At 44.4% G+C, this 18,295-nt stretch overlaps 3 protein-coding genes across 6 annotated transcripts in view; 2 read left to right on the top strand and 1 right to left on the bottom strand.

The window, feature by feature from the left end:
- MYLK3 (myosin light chain kinase 3) overlaps nucleotides 1-2,925 on the top strand; it is a 72,907-nt gene extending 69,982 nt beyond the window's left edge. For both annotated transcript variants that reach the window (XM_006121194.4, XM_006121192.4), the window contains exon 13: nucleotides 87-2,925. In XM_006121194.4, coding sequence (XP_006121256.1) covers nucleotides 87-158 — 72 coding nt within the window. In that variant the 3' untranslated portion in view covers nucleotides 159-2,925. The remainder of the gene's footprint in view (nucleotides 1-86) is intronic.
- A 133-nt stretch (nucleotides 2,926-3,058) lies between these two features.
- On the bottom strand, nucleotides 3,059-17,833 carry ORC6 (origin recognition complex subunit 6). Of its 2 annotated transcripts, none has more exons than XM_006121195.4 (7): nucleotides 17,701-17,833; nucleotides 14,087-14,216; nucleotides 12,071-12,234; nucleotides 7,521-7,610; nucleotides 5,821-5,933; nucleotides 4,662-4,736; nucleotides 3,059-3,698 (listed from the first exon to the last, which is right to left on the bottom strand). In XM_006121195.4, exons 1-7 carry the CDS (start codon nucleotides 17,772-17,774, stop codon nucleotides 3,571-3,573), a joined length of 774 nt encoding a protein of 257 aa, XP_006121257.1. In that variant the 5' UTR covers nucleotides 17,775-17,833; the 3' UTR covers nucleotides 3,059-3,570. The 2 variants fall into 2 exon arrangements, with proteins under 2 accessions (XP_006121257.1, XP_075796305.1); XM_075940190.1 differs by lacking the exon at nucleotides 17,701-17,833 and adding an exon at nucleotides 17,370-17,503.
- A 111-nt stretch (nucleotides 17,834-17,944) lies between these two features.
- Nucleotides 17,945-18,295, top strand: part of VPS35 (VPS35 retromer complex component) — a 45,195-nt gene continuing 44,844 nt past the window's right edge. The window contains exon 1 of one of the 2 annotated variants that reach the window (XM_006121197.4): nucleotides 17,945-18,091. In XM_006121197.4, coding sequence (XP_006121259.1) covers nucleotides 18,089-18,091 — 3 coding nt within the window. In that variant the 5' untranslated portion in view covers nucleotides 17,945-18,088. The remainder of the gene's footprint in view (nucleotides 18,092-18,295) is intronic. The other variant, XM_006121196.4, reaches the window with a different exon arrangement.

Genomic DNA, 18,295 nt, shown 5'->3' with positions numbered 1-18,295 from the left:
ATTTACTGTTCAGAGTACCTTATTAATCACAAAGTATGCTTGTGCTCAATTATACTCACTTTTAAGTTTTTCTGTTTGGTTCACAGAAACATTTCTACGTGGTAGCTGCTGCCAATCGGCTGAGGAGGTTTCCGAGCATGTCTGTCAACCTTGCATAAGCTGTTGCAGAAGACCTATAGGCCTTAGAGCTAGAGATGAAGCAGAGAGAAAAGAACTGGATGTTTTTCTCTCTTCTTCTGCCACTACTGTCATCCTCATGTTATGTATCATGAGTGTGTTTAGGTATCAGAACTGCCTCAGAGCACAACAACATAGAATGAATTTTATTAATCTTTATAAAACAGAGTTTTCCATAGTTCTATTCTGATAGAACTCCATTTATACTTTCAATATGCTCATAAATAGCAGCTAAGTTCTGTGAGTGGGCCCATTTCTTTTTGACATCTGATTATTCATATGAATCCAAAGCATGGATTATAGCAGCAACTACTTAGTGGGATACCTGAAGAATTTCTGTGTTAATGAAGTGCTGTACTATCAGGGCATTACCACAGTGATGATAGATTTGGAGGGTAATAGTGCTCCATTTCCCCTGGCGATAATTGTTCCTCAAAGAAAAATACCCAAGGACAAAACTGAGGTAGAAGTTTTTATACATTTCTTCTAAAAGAGTTCAATTTTTCTGCCTCCCCCTTCATCCACTTTTTTTTTTTTTTTTGCACAAAAGCTTCACAGTAATGCATGGCAAGTAGAGTAGAAAGACAAAGTGTCTTCCACCTTATTCAATAAAACAAAACCTACTGCTTTTGGAAGTATATATAACCTGGTGCAGATTGTTCCCTATTGCTATATCATTATAAGAGGTCAAATATGATTAAATAGCTCTTTACATAGGTATGAATCTAGGTTCAACTGCCACAAATGAGAAACAATTGCGATGACTGTCAGGGGGATGCAAAACTGTAGAGCTGGTTGTCCCCTCCTCCTCAGGAACCAAAATTATTTTATTTGCTCCTCCTGGGTGTGAGCATCAGGGTGTTCATTTTAAACACATCAAGCCTTCTCTGTAGCTGGGACATGAACACTTAGTTTTTAAGCTGGTAATTTAGTTCAACACTTTTTCCAAATGTCATGAAGTGTATCAGAAAAGCTACTGCTTTGCAACTGATGAACTGTTTTTCTTTTTCTACTCGGCTGCTGTGAGGGGAGGATCAGTGAATTGCCAGCCTTTGACTTTGTTTTGTTCACATGGGAGCTGTTATCCCTTTTCTGATTGTTTAAAAACAAAAATAAGTATTGTGGAAAAAAAGGTTAATGTTTGAGAACCAAAGATTTCCCCTCCCCCCCAATTCTTCTAAAGTTACATTCACTTTGTATAATTCAGGCTCAGTACCAATCGTGTTTTCTTAGTGTTTATCAGGCACTTTTGTAGAGGAGGCTGGCATGGTTTCCTTTGTTAACCTAGAGGCCGTACCACTCTGTGAGCTTATTAAAATAATTTATCACTAACTGTAGCTGCTTAAACCCACACAGTAAGAGCCTAATCAAATCACAATTATATTCCCATTTAGTCTTAGCTTAAAAATTGCCTAACAGGGTTGATGCTACCAGCCTCCAAAGATCTTAATATTAAGTTTGTCTAGCTTTAGAGTTCTAGAACTTCTCCCTTCTTTTCCAGATAGACTGGACTTGTGCAGCACTTTTGGCATTATGTCAGAGTGCAACAAAAGTTACATGAAAGAATCCTGACAATAGATTCACCTTCTATGAAGGCCTATATTTGTTCACATGTTCTCTTCCCAGTGACATTGCATGGTAAATAATTACTTTGTTAGTATGCAGTTATGAAATTAATATTAATAAAGCTCAAATGAATGTAATTAGCCTCTCGAGTCTGAAATACAGTAATTGGTCTAATATATAAGGCAGCATTGGTGAGCCCTTTACACCAGAATTTGAACTCTCCTTCCATATTATGAAATCTGATTTAGAAAAGTTCTGGAATCTCATTTTAATGCAATTCTTAAGGAGTTGAGACTGCTCAGTGTATGTCCTGTTCTGGCATTTGTCTCCCAAGGCCTGTGAGAGTGAGGGATCATTTTCCAGGATAGGCTGAAGGGGTTTGAGGTGGGAGCTGTAGGTGATGATCCGTGGTGTTCTTTTATTTTCCTTGTTGGGCTTGCCTTGTGGGCCAACTGTCCACACTAGTGACACCATCACAGGACCTAATCACATAAGCCACCACATTAGGGGCTCATACAACTGCACATCCTCTAATGTGCTATATGCCATCAATGCTCACCATATATATTGGCCAAACTGGACAGTATTGACCTCTGCAAAATTGACACTGTCTTATTTGGTTTGAACAAAGACTTGAATTGGTTAACATATATATATTCAACACCCTATTGACATCAAAAGCTAAGAATGGGACACTTCAAGCCCACTCAATTAGCCTCATTAGCATCAGGTCTACAATTGACACGTAATTTTTTTCCTCTCTCCCTTCTTATTCTGAGGGAATTTTTTTTTCTCCACTCAAGATCATCTCATCTGAAGAAGTGGGTTTTGCCCATGAAAGCTCATACTATACATATATTTTTGCTAGTCTCTAAGGTACTAAAGATTTAGGTTTATTCTGTTAGAAGTGAACCCCATGCTTTGCCAGAGGATAAACTTGTGCTCTCTCATCAAAGCATAATCTATTGTAGGAGGAAAAAAAATGAAATATGCTGGCTGTGGAAGTGGTCTCCAATGGAGACAGCGTCAGGAGACCAGGCATTCTTCTGCTGTTGAGTCTGTTCCCAAGCTGCAAGCAGACTGAAGTATCTCTTGTCGTGATCTGTAGACCTTATTACTTGATGAAAGGAAATTTTTCAACTAAGTACAGGAAGTTTCTTTAAACCTATTCTGATTTTGATTCTGGTGGTATTTATACAATGAAAGTGATAATCAGGTCAAAGAAGCAATCCTAGAACCATGTAAAAATTCTTAAACCAAAGATCAAGATGTAGAAAAAGAATCTTTGTTTGTTAAAAAAAATTTATGTTCCATATAACAGTAAAAACTTTATTTAATCAGATATACGGCTATAAAAAAGTTTAACAGTCTGACTTCTCAGTTTTGTTTTGCCGATGACAAGTTGTTTCCTCCTGGGTAGACCCAGCCCCTAGACTTTAGTAACCATGACTTAAGCTTCAGTTCAGAATTCAAGGCTGTGCAGCCTTCTCAGAGATCATTTAATACTGCACCATTACTTGGCCTGTTTGTTGCTTAAAAGTAGCGCATCTACTCCATGTTTTAGAGTTGAGGTCTGCACTGGTCGAGAGGAAGGTATCACTGGACCAACTTTTAAACTTCAGCCAACTATGTTCTTCAAGTGTGTCACCATAATGCAGGTCCCTCATAGTAAAATGACAGGCTTAACAACTTAAATCCTTGCCAGTCAAAGAAGAGTGCTGGTTACCATCCATCAATTCTCATGCTGAGTTGAACCAGTGTGAAGAAGAATTTAACATTACAAACTAGAGGCACGGACATTGCTCGGTGGCACTCCAGGGACTGAAGTCAGACACTAGCCACTTTTGCGTTAGCAGCATTTTCCAGGATTCTCTTTTTCCATTCTTCATAATCTTGTTTTGCTTCAGTTTCACTTTTCTTTCGCTTGCAAGGGGTTGCAATTTCATGTTCATGGTCTATAGGGGCAGGAAAAAAAAGCTTTCAGGACACACTCCCTCATGTTCAGTATTTTGCTTAAGGAGACCACCTAATGTCAAGTCTCAGACCCCTGGAATGTACACATGCGAGTGTATTTCATGCACAGGCTATCAATTTTTTTAAAATCAAGCTATAGTTTTGTTTAACACCTACCTGTATTTATTTATCCTTGTTTGAGTGGCAAAGGCCACCCTAGTTCCAATAGACTTGCTCCACAAAACTGCACTGGTGCTTCCAAAAGGGCAGTGATGCCCAAAGCTTCTCCAGTCATGCCCCCTTCCTTACCAGAAACAGAATTTCTCCATCCATGCCCACACCTCCATTGCTGCACAGTTAAAACTTCCTAAGCAGAGAAGCTTGGGCTTATGGCAGAGCTGGAGATGGGGAAGAAATGTGGGACAGAGGCAGTGCTTGGCTTGGGGCAGAGAGGGAAGGGGGGCAGAGTTAGGCTGCGGGGCAGAGCACAGGGCAGAGTGGAGCTGTATATGGAGTGGAGGGCAGAGCAGAGGGAGGGGCAGGCTGGAGCAGAGCTGGTCTGGGAGTGGGGCAGGAGATGGAATGGAGCTGCGGCGGGGGTGGAGCTGGCCTGGGGACAGGGTGGAGTGGAGTTGTGGCCAGGGTCAGAGAAGTGGGCAAAATGGGGCTGTGGCTGGATTGGGTAGAGTGGACTGGGTGGCCCTCCTTCCCCGTGCCCCACCCTAGAGGGCTGGCCTGGGCACAAACACATGCCATACTTAATACTCCTTCATGCCACAATTTGGGGACCACTGCAATAGGCCCTCTTAGAATTTCCAACATCTGGCCATATGTGGAAGGAGTGGGTTATTGAGAAAAGAGCCTCAAGCCATACTGGACTATATATAACAAAGTTATCTAGCTAAACCGTTATTAGGCAACTGCAGAAGAAAACAACTTAATTTCATAGTTAAGATACAACTTACCTTCTTCCTTTTGCATGTACCCCAACAAGGTCGTCTGACTTTGGGCTGGCTGAGGAGCCAATGAAGCACAGTCTCCTTTTAAAGAAGAGAAAGCTGCTTTATGTATTTAATTTTGGATGGATGTTGGGGTAGTAGAGCACCTGATAGGTGACATGAATACCTTTATGTCGTCTCCACCTCCACTTCCCTCTACCCTTACTGATAACTCTGGCAGGACTCTCCCTTGTTTCCCATTTCTCCATCACTTCAATCAAAGTATTTGTATTACAGCAGCATCTGCAATGGGCTGGGTGCAAGCCACACAAACAAGAACAATATCTTCCCTGGCAAGCTTCCCAGCTGAAGGCAGCAACAGAGGGCGGCTTTAAAAGAATAATCTGAGCCGTTCCTAGCTGTTTCAGCACTGGGCTAATTTCTTGTAGAAGCAGCAACAGATGTGGTTTGAAGGGGTTTCAAGGAGGAGAGGGCAGAGGCTTTATGGATGTGTTCAGGTTGGGCATTCTCTGCATGATGAGCACTATGGTAGGAGACGCAATGGCAGAGTGTGGGCTTTGAAGGCGTCAATGGTGGAGTATGAGGAAAAAGCGCACAAGCTGGGATGGGGCAGCATTATGCAAGAAAGGTGAGGACACCACCTTGATGACTGGAGAAGGATGAGACAGAGGGCTTCTAACAAGGGCTCTGTGACACACAAGAAAGGTGACCTTGGCGGTTGCATACTGCATAAAATTGAATGGAAGTGAGTCAGAGGTAGCAGCTGCACTATTCAAGGCAGGAGAAGAGGGTTTAGCTGTGAGGCAGTAAAGAAAAGGCCAGTGCTTGAGACATTACAGAGGAAGAGCCATCAGTTTGGATTGCTCCCATGTGTGGGGCAAGCACAAGGGAGGAGTCAGCGATGGCTCTTGTGTCAGGGAAAAAAGATGACAGACTGACATGACATCCCTGAGGACTGAGACAGGCAGCAATCAGAGACTGGACTGAAGAAGACAAGAGTGGGCAGAGCAGCCAGCACAAAGAGAATAGCTGAAATTAAATGAGCAGAGGAGACCATTTAAATGACCACTGTCAGAAAGGGAGCAAAGAGAGAAGGATGTTGCCCAGTGAGACCCAACAATGTGGCTATTTCACCTGCCTTCCAGAGCACATGCTGAACACTTACTGCTGATCTGCTGGCCAATCACCTCCAGCTGGCCACAGAGCCGATCGAATATTGCCTTCTTCACTCCAGAGGTATCCACCATTTTCTTCTTATCCACTTTTAGTTTCAAGCACCTAAAACAGGAGGTTAGTTTATTTTCTGAAGGAAGGAACATTCAAACATACAGAATGCTGGTTGATCAACACATTTATATGTAGCGCTGCTTGGGGGGAATAAGCAGAAAGCAGGAGCCTGGAATTCCAGAATTATAGAACAACTCGGCAACAGTGTAATCTTGCTCAAGATACTTCCTCCCTGCCTCAGTTTCCCCTGAAATAAGCCATGCCCATCTGCCTTACAGAGAAGCCGTGATGATCAATTAATCTTAAATGTATTTAACAATTTGAAACAAAAAGTGAAAAATGTCACACCCTCCTGAAATTACGAGGGGAAATTTAAATGGGATGAAAGTTGTAATTTGCCCAGAACACTGGATAAACAATCTTACTCCTGCAATAAGCCAAATGTGACTCACTCCACAGACAGATGTTCATTTTGAAAGCTAATCTGACAAATTGCACATTACCCCCCAACACCACACTGGTTCATAAGATTTCTAAATTGTACAACACACAGATTGGAAGAAGATTCATGTGCAGCAGTGGCTCTCAAGCTTTTTAGCCAATTGCTTACCCTGCTCAATGCAAATCTTTACGTGGACCATCAGCCAATCACCCATAATGACAAAATGCCTTCACTTATTTCTAAATACCTTAAATACTAATTGTTCATATTAGGCTACTGAAGCTATAGCATAAGGGGCATATATAACCGTTAAGAAAGTAAATATTATTAATAAAAAAATCAAAATAATTAAACAGATTAAATGCTTTAACTATATGTAAAATGAAATTTGTTAAAGTAAAATACTAATTTATGTCCAAAACAAAAGGTTTCAACATTGTCTTTATTTATGGCAGGAGTGGGGAACCTTTTTTTTGGTGGGGGGCCACTTATTCAGGAAAAATCAGTTGGGGGGGAGGGGGGGACACAAATGTGAGAAGCAACCACCCCCAAAAAAACAAAAGCCCCAACCCTCACTGATGTGACCCCCTGCTGAGACACATCACTCCCCTTGTACTCCAGCCCCAAGGGAAGAGGTAGGGGTGGAATAGGGTTTAGGGAGGACCAAGGTTCAGGGCTTCCCACAGGCAGATTAACTCTTTTGGGGTTCTGGGGTTAGATTTTTTTAGCCCCGCCCCTCCTAGGCTCTGCGGTGAGGCCAAACATAAGAGGTTCTGTGTGCAGGATGGGGATGCCAGGGAGAGGGATATGGATGGAGGTGCAGGAAGGGTGATGGTGGGGGTCTGGATGGGAGGTAGGGTGTTGTGATATGTCCTTGGGCTACCAGTTTAGGTGTTTAACATTTTCTTTCTCCAAGGAAAAACACAATCTAAGTTCAATACTTCATTACAAGGAAGACATTAGCCTTAGCAGGCTGTCAAGATTTTCTGGGGTTTTGAGAGTACTGCTACAAGATACATTTGACCACCTAGAGGTGCTTTGGGATATTAAAGAATACTGGAGAATGGAGCAGCTGTTTATATTGTAACAGCAATTTCACACTTGTGAAAACTTTCTTTAACATCTCTAGCAAGCCTGAGTGGGGGGAAATCCAAGCATATAATGTCACCCAGCATGTAACCGCATGAAGAGCATACCTGCAGGCTGTGAACAATGCAGCTGTTGTGAACAAGGGTTTTGATAAATCAAGATCCATCTGTTGCACTTCTGAGAGACTGGATTCATACCTAAAAGAAAGCAGCAGTGTCACAGCTAGTTTGCTTCAAAACAAAGTCTGCGAACTTGATTACTGAAACAGCCTAACAGATCATTTATTTTAAATCTATTGTTGTCAGAAAGAAAGGTGTATTGTTTATACAAGGAAATATCTATAGATAAGTTTCAATAGCCTTAATCTTTAAATATGATGCAGCCATGAAAAATGCCAGCGACATAAGTGAAGACTGTTCTATGTAGCCCAGGATTCATAGATTCCAAGGCCTGATGGGATCACTATGATTATTTAGTCCAAGGATGGGCAAGATCTGTCCTGAAAAGCCTTTTAATCCAGCCTGACTCACTTAGCAGTGACTCACTTAGCAGCTCCGCACCATTCGAAGTGGCTGACTCCTCTCTGTGGCTCACCGTGCGTGGGAGGGGGCAAAGCTTCATGGAACAGCACAATCTCTCTGTTCCAGCCAACAGGAGCTAAAAGGTTGTGCTGGGGGTAAGGACTATTCCCTGCCCGCCCTCCCTCCCACCCCGAGCAGAGAGCCACATGGAACAGCCAGCTACTTTGAGTGAAACCTGCCTAAGGAACTCACTGGGCTGCTGACTGGGAGCTGCTTAAGTAAGCACCTCCCAGCCAGAGCCTGCCTCAGGCACCTCAACCCCTTCCACACCTCAACTTTCTCCCAGACCTTGCACCTCCTCCTACACTCCTCCTCCAGGTCAGACTCCTCTCCTGCACCCATACCCCCTCCTGGACCCTGCACCCCAAGTCCCTGTCTCAGGTCACAACCCCCTCCTTCACCCAAGCTTCCTCTCAGACCCCAGCCCCTTTCATGCATATCTTACCCCAGTCTCTTACCTCAAATTCTCTTCTGCACCCAACCACCATCCAGACCTAGGCTTACTGGTTAATCTATTGACTACAGGCACTGTGTCAGAAGTAGCATGGAGGATGGGGGTGGGGAGGAGAGCCGGTGCCCTTGAAGAGCTGGCTTCAAGCAGGCTCCCCATGAGCACCGGATTCACCTGCTCCCTGCCCCCGCCTATGATGGAGAGGGTGAGGGGGGCAGGCAGATGCAAATATGCGTGGGGAACAGGCTTTCAAGCCAGCTCCCCGTGCATATCAACTCCTGTGTATCTGCCTGCCTGCCCTCCCCCCCCCCCCCCCGCTGCCTCATAGAAAGGCAGCAGCGGGGGAGAGGGGTAGGCAGGCAGAAGTGCGTGCTGGGGGGAGCTGGCTTAAAAGCTGGTTCCCTACAGCAACAGCTCCACCATGCCACTTGCCCTCCCCCACTGCTCTATCAGAGGCAGCAACGCAGGGCCGGTGGGAGGGTTGGGGATACTGTCGTGAAGCAACCTGTGTCCGCGGGGAGCTCGGACACCCCACGGACAGGGATGGCTGCCTCTGTATTAGAGGCAGCAGTACAGGGCGGCATGCAACCTGTCCACGAGGAGAGCTGGTTTTTAAACTGACTCCCCTTGTGGACAAGCTTCCACCTGCCACTCTGCACTGCTGCCTCTGCTCCAGAGGATTAACGAATAGTCTTCTGATAATAGTCTAACTGATAATATTTTATGCGATTACACGACTGTTCAATTATATGCTAACATCCCTAGTCAAGATACCCTTTAACCTTCTTTTGTTAACGTAAATAGATTGAGCTCCATGTGCCTGCCACTAGAAGGCAGGCTTCCTAGTCCTTTAATCATTCTCATGGCTCTTCTTTGAGCACCAAGTTTTGATCGTCCTTTTTGAATTGTGGGCACCACACTGAACACTGGGCACAGTGTTCCAGCAGCAGCTATACCAGTGCCAAATAAAGAAGTAAAATTTTCTCTCTATTCCTTTAAGCATCCAAAGATTGTATTAGTCCTTTTGGCCACAGTGTAATGCTGGGAACTCAGCTGACTAGCCACCATGACCCCTATATCTTTTTCAGCATCACGCTTCCCAGGACACAGTTCCCATCATGTAAGTCTTGCCTACTTTATTCCTAGACTTCTGCATTTACATTTAGCCTTATTAAAATGCGTGTGCTTGCACCCAGTTTACCAAGTGATCCAGATTGCTCTGTGTTACTGACTTGTTCGCTTCCTTATTTAACATTCCTTTTATCGGTGTCATCCGCATACTTTATCATGGATGATTTTGTTTTCTTCCAGGCCATTAATAAAAAAGTTATAAAGCAAAGGTGAAAAACAGATCCCTGTGGGACCTACTGAAAACCCACCTACTTGATAATGTTTTCCTGTTTACAATTACATTTTGAAACCTATCAGTTAGCTAGCTGTTAATCCATTTGAAGTGTAACATGTTAATTCTACATTTTTTAAACAAAATGGTACATGGTCCAGTCAGGGGATCAAATTTGGTGCTGAATTCTTGTTATATGCTACCTTTGGTGGCCACACATTTGGTATGCTGGTTGGATCAATAATTTTTCTAGCTCAGGCCGGGTTCTGATGGGGGAGTGCAATATGAAACCTGATCCATGCTGCTTTTGTCATGTCATATGAATCCCTACCAAATTCACAGCCATGCAAAATGTGTCACAGACCGTGAATCTGGTGTTCTCCTGTGAAATCTGGCCTTCTACGTGCTTTTACCCTATACTATACAGATTTCATGGGGGAGACCAGTGTTTCTCCCACAGGAGATTCTGATCCAAAAGGGATTTACATGGGGATCACAAGGTTATTTTAGGAGAGTCACGGTATTGCTACCTGTACTTGTGCGCTGCCTTCAGAGAGCAGTGGCTGTAATTTTGGCAGGGTGCCCAGCTCTGAAGACAGCGCCCTGCTAGAATCAGCACAGAAGTTGAGGTGGGAACAGCATACCCGTGTCACCTTTACTTCTGTACTGCTGCTTTCAGAGCTGGGTGGCCAGAGAATGGCAGCTGCTGCTGACTGAGGGCCAGCTCTGTAGCATAGAGGTAAAGGTAGTAACACCATTCTATGACCTACCATCCTTATTTCTGTGCTGCTGCTGGCGAAGGCCCTACCTTCAGAGCTCAATTCCTGACCAGCAGCTGCCACTCTCCAGCTTCCCAGTTCTAAAGGCAATGCTGCTGCTGCCAGCTGCACAGACATAAGGATAGCAATACCACAACTCTTCCTCCCCCCCCCCCCCCACCCCACAATAAACATGCAACCCTCATATGACTCCTTTTTGTGCCAGGTCCCCTACAATTACAACACCATGACATTTCGGATTTAAATAGGCAAAATGTACCATTTTTATAATCCTATGAAAATGAACTGTGAATTTGGTAGGGCCCTATATATGATATAGCTTTTTATTCCACTAGTAGCTCAGCAAGAAGTTAAACACTGGCATGTAGCACATATGCTAAGTAGAAGGTATGACTACATAATCTGTTCCCACTTCCCAAATACAGAACAAATATTTATTGAACACTTCTGCCTTTGCTGCATTATTGTTGATGATTTTACCATTTTCCAATGGACCAAACTCATAGTTAGGATTCCTTTTGTTCCTAATATATTTAAAAAAAAACCTCCTTAATTCGGCTGGCAATAGATTTCTCCTTGTGTCCCTTGATCAATTTTCTATTTCTATTTTCTGATAGATATCCATTAGTGTTGGCTTCCCCTTTTCTCCATTATTCTCCCCTTTTCTCCATAATTGCTTATGTGGATATTACACAGGGAAAAGGGTTTTATGTGAAAGGACTCTTAATCTTGTAAAGTTTTTTACTCAACAGCTTCAAAAAAAAAAAAAAAAAAAAAAAAGCAATAACTTTTGAATAGTTACATTTCTCTAGACATGTAATTTCTTTTGCACAGTATGTATCTCATGGAATTGCAGAGTTGACTGAAGAAGGGCTACAGACAGGATCAAATAAGAGTCAGCATGGGTAGGAAACTTAAGTCGGAGTCAGGAATCCTGTAGTTCGTTCCCAGATACAGGCAGTCCCCGGGTTACATGGATCCGACTTACATCAGATCCCTACTTACAAACGGGGTGAGGCAACCCCGCACTAGCTGCTTCCCCCCAGCAGACCAGGGAGACGCGAAGCTAGTGCCCCCCCCTCCAGCAGACCAGGGAGACGTGGAGCGGCTTTTCTCAGCAGACACCTCAGCTTGAGAATAAAGCACTGAGGGAAGTGAGGTGTGGGAGAATAAAACTGAGCTCTGGAGAAATGTTTGGCTAGAGTTTCCTCTACAATATGTACCAGTTCCGACTTACATACAAATTCAACTTAAGAACAAACCTACAGTCCCTATCTTGTACGTAACCCGGGGACTGCCTGTAGTTTAAATTTTTCACACATAGGTTTCTAAATAAATGGTCTAATTTTCAGAAGTGTTTACCACTCAACACTCACTGAATCAATGGGAGCTCAGTAACTCTGAAAATCAGGCTTTTAACACTTAAAGAGCCGTCTTATGTAAACACAAAGAATGCATTTCCCCCTTAATAGAATTGATGTCAATAAAAGGTTACATGCCATACCTTTGCAGTATTGTTGAAGCGGTATTCACTGCCTCCATACAGCAGAACTGTACCGCAAGATCTCGGATTCCCAGATTGGAGTTCAAACCTAGCAAACATTCAAAAGACTTCATACAGCTCTGGTAAGTCCTCTTGTTTAAACCGGAGAGTTTAACTAAGTAGTTCTTTGCCAAAACAAAACAAAACAAAACAAAACCACACGTGTAAGCAGAATTTCTCTTCTGGTATTTTATCTAAGTAGAATAGGTTAGTTAAGCCATCTTCTATTTTGTTTTAAATAGTTTTGTTATTGTTTGCTCTTTGGTTACATCTGTTACAAATTTGAGCCTAAAAGGAAAAAATACACATTGGCAAAGGAACTCCACATTTCAACAGAGAGGTACCTTTAGAAGTTACAATGGTGAGGCTGTTTGGAAAATGACTTGGCCCTTTTAACTGCCTTTTAGAGAGCTAAGATACCAGGATCAGTGAGCATTTGTATGAAAAGTCAGTACTACTCATCAGAATCTAGCAATGGAAACTTCCCTCATGTACGGAGGAGGAATCTACTAAAGATTATATGAAAAATCAGCTATATCTTCTGTCCTTTTGGTTTTTGGGGATGGTGGGAACAATGTCTTGCTTGACATTCCACAGGCTTCCAGGAGGCAGACGGATATATGTAAAATCATCGCTCCCTTCTGGTAGCTTTAAGAGCCTCCTTGCATCACTTTGCACAATAAATGAGCATACAGACTTATGGTTTGCCACCCTTATAGAACCCTCAGTCAGGGGTAGCAGAAGTCAATTCACACCAGAATGTAAGGGAGACTCTAGTCTAATTTTCCATTGTTAATCTCTGATGAAAAATGGAACAACACTGGATTGTTGGAAGGACCCAGTTGCAGACTAGGCATGTTAAATATCGGTTAATCGAATAGTCCATTAACCTCGTGAATTCTTATCAGTTACTCGACTATTCTATAGTCCATGGGAGTGGGGCAACCAGCCAGTGTACTCCAGCCCCACTCCCGAGAAGCCCCCTGCCACTCTAGGTGCCAGGCGGGAGCTGGTTTGCGAGTGGAGCCAGTTTAAAACCCAGCTCCCCTCATGGACCAGCTATTTGTTGCCCTGTGTTGCTGCCTCTGATACAGAAGCAGCAGTGCCGGGTAGCAGCAGCCCCTGTCTGGGGGTGGGGAGAGGTTCTGAGCTCCCGGACACAGTGCAAGCCAGAACTGAGCCAGCTGCCTGCCCGCCTGGGTCCAAATACAATTTAAATGCAGACCCGCAGCAGGGGTAGGTCCCAGACTGAACCAGGCTGCTGGCCAGCCTACTAAAAAATGTACTAGCAGGAGGATGCGTGTAGTCTATAGTATTAACTGATAAACTTTGGCTTATTGGTTAATTGACTATACTGTTGCATCTGTATTGTAGACTGGTCCATATGGTGAAAAACAGGAATTTAGTAGTCTTTCCTTGCTGCCTCATCATATACACCAGTGGCTCCCAACCTTTATGAGCATAAGGACTCCTTTTCAATCTATTAAAATTGCATGGACCCCCCCCCAAACAATATAGCTGTGCCTGCAGCCTGCACGTCCCCAGTCTGCACTGCTTCTCGAGCCACGTCCCTCAGCCCGCAATGCTTCTCGAGCCATGTCCCTCAGCCCGCAATGCTTCTCGAGCCATGTCCCTCAGCCCACTTAGGAAGCAGCTCGGGCTGAGGGACTTGCTAGGTGCTGGGATGGAACCTCTAAGCTGTGCTCCCATGGCTGGGAGCTGAGAGGCTCCTTGCTGGCAGCTATTATGTCCCTCAGCCAACGCTGCTTCCCGAGCTGTAGGAAGCAATGTGAGTTGAAGGATGTGCTAGCTATGAAAAGCTCTGTACATTTATTTTAATTTCTGTTTTAAACTTTCCATGGACCCGGACCACAGGTTGGGAACCACTGATATACACCGAACACTATGGGAGTTTTATTGGCATTAGCAAGGGTTAGGAAGAACAAACAAAGAACTGTGTCATGTATCGTATCCTACTTTGTCCACTGGATGTTGCATATAGCCAGCTGCTAGTTCCAGGCACATCACCGCATTGCTTGTTGCTGTCATCTGAGCCAATAATCCTGTACACTTCACCTGCGACAGTCGCATATATTCTTCTGCTTTTCTGTAAAACATCCCCACATGAGCACACACAAAATACCATTTGTTAATACCACCGAGGTTACAGATTTGTGGCATTTACATCTGCAAGAATTAAAACACGCACATCCAGGACTGTCTGCTTTAAATCAAGATTGAGATAAATGGGATGTCAGTGACATGTGTCTGGAAGCACTAGCAGCTTGGTTTGCATAATTGTATGTGCTGTAGCATCCTGTAGCCTATGGATAACGGTAAACATTAGTTAAAACAAATTAAAAGTAATTTTGAGTAGCATTTAAAATATACCCCTTCACCTGGATTATGCAATGGAGGAATGTCAAGAGACTGGGTTTAATCATAGATCTTATGATAATCAAATGTAACAGGGGAAAACACACACACACACACACACACACACACACACACACACACACACACACACACACACTTTGATTTAACAATAATAACCATTACACACATGCAGAACTTTGAGCCACTTCATAATTAAGTTAGAGCAACAATTCATCTTTATTCTAACTCTGCCAGCTGGCTATAATCTAAAGAACCTTTTATTTTGAGGGAGGAGAGGGGGATATGAACAGACTAGACAGACTAGTCTACTCACAAACTGGAACTGAAGTAACTAAATCTGTTATAATTCATGCCCCTCGTTATTTCAGGGCCACTCTATGCATGAACTGTCTCATTTCAAATTAAATTGTGATACATTTTTACTTGTGATTGGGTCAAATTATATTTGAACAGAAATTCAGAACAGCTAAAGTTGCACAAAACCAGCATTTTCAATGTTTTTATTAAGTAAAACTAACAAATTTGTGTGTCCAGAACTTTTATCAAAACTGTTTTGCATTGAAAACTTATTACGGTAAATAAAGGAAGAATTATCCATAGTTACTTTAACTGACATTGCTGGTCACTATGTCCTTCAAGACTTTAGAATTACAAGACCTGATGTTCTCAGTTCATTTTCATTCAGAGATTGGAAGAGCAAAAAAGCTTTCCTGCTTAATTCCCAACTGGTGTCTTAGCTTTAAAATGCACTCATTATTGAATTAAACTAGTTCAATAAACGGAAATGAAGAAAACAGAAATTACAGCTGTGAAAAGCTGATTTAGCACTTCAACAAATTCTGATTCCATGTGCTTAGCCAATGACTTCCATCAGTTCAGCAGTATGACTTTCTTTAAAACTTGGCAACAAACATTCTTTCCCAGGTATCTAGCTGGTGGGTCTTACCCACATGCTCAAGGTCTAACTTATCATCATATTCTGGGGGTCAGGAACGGTGTTCCTCCAGGCTGTGTGATCGTGCAGCTGCTCAGGAGAGATTAAAATACTGTCTAGCTGATTAGGAGAACTCCACAAATAGGTTTTGTTTCTACTGGTGGTGCACATTCACATATGCCGTGGTGCACATCAAATGATTTTGCACATGGATGAAAAAAAAAACAAGGGAACATTGGTCAGGAAGGAATTCTCTACTAGGTCAGATTGGTAGACCCTGCTTTTTTCTTTTTCTGGGGGAGGGGAGGAGGCTCTCTCTGCAGCATGGGACACTGGTCACTTGAAGGTTTAAACTAGTGCAAATGGTTGACTCTTTGTAACTTGAAGTCTTTAAGCCATGATTTGAGGACTTCAGTAACTTAGCCAGAGGTTGGGGTCTATGAGTGGGTTAGTGAGGTTTTGTGGTCTGTTTAGACATAATGGCTACGTCTACACTGCAGGCTTCTTGCACAAGAACTATTTTGTGCAAGAGTTCTTGTGTAAAAGGTCTTGCGCAAGAGCACGTCCACACTGTCATGTACTTTTGCACAAGAGATGTGCTTGTGCCAGAGCATCCATGGCAGTGTGGACACTCTCTTAAACAAGAAAGCTCTGATGGCCATTTTAGCCATAGGGTTTTTTTGTGCAAGAAACCCCTATTGCCTGTCCACACTGCCTTTTTGCACAAGAGCTCTCTGGGAGAGGAATAACTCTAGCGCAAGAAGCCTTCTCTTCTGATGCTTTACTATAAATTTACTTGCGCAAGAACATGCGTGCAGTGTAGATTCTCTGCAAGTTCTTGCGTAAGAATGGCTGTTCTTGCACAAAAAGCCTGCAGTGTAGACGTAGCCAACATGTTTATTGTCATAGTAGCATACTTCTTCCTCATTCTTAAATGTTCTGACCAGTCAGATATTTTAAATTTCAACACTGTTATTCAGGGGTGGGCAATAAAACAGCAGCGGTTCACCAGGGTTATCCCCTGGTGGGCTGCTGCTGCTATATTGACCAGAGCCTCCTTGGGTACAGGCAATCACAGCTTTCATTGTCTGGAAGCAGAGATCTGTGGCCAATAGAAGCTGCGGCAGGTAAATATGTACTGTGGGGGCTTGCTATGGGCTAACCCTGGAGACTGGATTGGCCTATGAGCGGGTATTTCCCCACCCCTGCTATTAGTCATCTTTAAGTTATCATTCACTGAAATAAATAGGGCATTTGACACATCAGAGATATAAATACCAGGCTCTCTACAGACTCAGTCAGACATTACTCTGTCTTATCTCCATTTTACAGATGGGAAAGTATTGAACCTTTATAAAGCATATTGAGATCTACTAATCATAGAATCAGAGGACTGGAAGGGACCTCAAGAGGTCATCAAGTCCAGTCCCTTGCATTAATGGAAGAGCTGTCATGATGTAGACCATGAAGTTAAGTTTTAAAACTGGGCTTGGGAAGGACTGCATTTTATTGGTAAACATTGATTTCACTTACGATGAATAAAGATCAATTTTAAAATAAAGTTTTGTAGTGATTTTTAAAAAAAGTTTAAAACAAGTGAAAACAGGTTTTGGTTTTTGTACACATGCAAATTGACTGAACACATTTCCACCAACAATCAACATTTCCAGATGGCTGTATGAAAAATGCTGCTTGATAACTTCCATTTGATTTACTTTGGATATTGTGATATGTGATGCTGCCAATGTTTTCCAATGGTTACAGAAGCTTTCATTTTTTGAATCAACTCCTCCTGTCATTAAGTGACTGTCTGACCCAGGTGATCCCAGCATAATTTCTTGCAACTGTGAAAACTTAATCTAAACCAAGCTTAAAACGCATAATTTTGTGCCACTGTCACAGTCTAAGCGTTTTTATTTAAAAACAAACCCAGGCCTGCTGACGTGATAAAGACCAATCGAATCGCGCCGCTCCGAATTAGTGTAATTACAGTGTAAACGCGCCAGGCTAACATCCCCGGTACTATTTAACAGGCTGGCTCCCGTCGCTCCCAAGGGACTTCCCCTCACACAGGGACCTGTCCCCCCTCCCCACAACCCCGCCACCTCCGGGACGCAGCGCTAACCCGCCCCCTCGCTGGGGACGACGGGAACGGGCTACAGCCCCGGGCTCCCATTCCAGCCCAGGACACTCAGGGGGCGCGCGGGCGCTGGGGCCGGGCCGGGCCGGGCACTGGGGTCACGTGCCCAGCGCCCGCTACCTGAGGACTCCAGGCTCAGCGATGCCCAGCTTGGGGGCCAGCCGTTGGATCACGCCGGGCTCCATGGGCTGCATGCCCGCGCGCCGCCCGCCACAGCTGGCCCCGCCCTTTCCGCTCGTGTCTGGAAAGCGCGACGTGCGCGCCCAGCGCGGGGGGGTGAGCCCCCGCCTTGGCGGGGAGCGTTCCTGAAGCGGATTGGCTGCCCCGCGCGTCAATCGTGGTTCACTGAGAACCAATCAGCCTTGATCCTTTGACTTCCTCGGAGGCGGCCAATGACGAGGGACCGCTGTGGTGGCGAGGCGGGGCTTGCAGAGGGGGCTGCGGAGTCACATGACTGAGGGACGCTGGCTGGGCTAGGGCTGGTGCTGGCCGCGGGTTGCAGGCGATCATGGTGAGCGGGGCTGGGCTGCGAGCCAGGAGCTGGGCTGGGAGGTGGCGGCTCGAGGCTCAGGCGGGCCGCGGGCTGCAGGCGGGGGCTGCAGCGCTGCGTGGGGCCGGGCCCGGCCCGGGGGAGGCGGTTGGCCTTGCTGCGCTGGGGTGAGGGGCAGGCGCCTTATCGTTCAGGGCCCGGGCTCCCAGGTGGGAGGGGCGGTCT

This window comes from Pelodiscus sinensis, chromosome 12 (genome assembly GCF_049634645.1).
Source record: "Pelodiscus sinensis isolate JC-2024 chromosome 12, ASM4963464v1, whole genome shotgun sequence".
Lineage (NCBI taxonomy): Eukaryota > Metazoa > Chordata > Testudines > Trionychidae > Pelodiscus > Pelodiscus sinensis.
Note: the sequence above shows the minus strand (reverse complement) of the source record. Positions and strands in the feature narration are given on the sequence as shown.

Bases quoted from the DNA above. Each gene is read 5' to 3' on its own strand.
- ORC6 (XM_006121195.4), bottom strand. From the start codon at position 17,774: ATGCAGCCCATGGAGCCCGGCGTGATCCAACGGCTGGCCCCCAAGCTG. The intron at 14,217-17,700 runs GTAGCGGGCGCT...GATGTTTTACAG, and splicing joins GCTGAGCCTGGAGTCCTCAG to AAAAGCAGAAGAATATATGC. The intron at 4,737-5,820 runs GTAAGTGTTCAG...CTTCTTTAAAAG, and splicing joins GATTGGCCAGCAGATCAGCA to GAGACTGTGCTTCATTGGCT.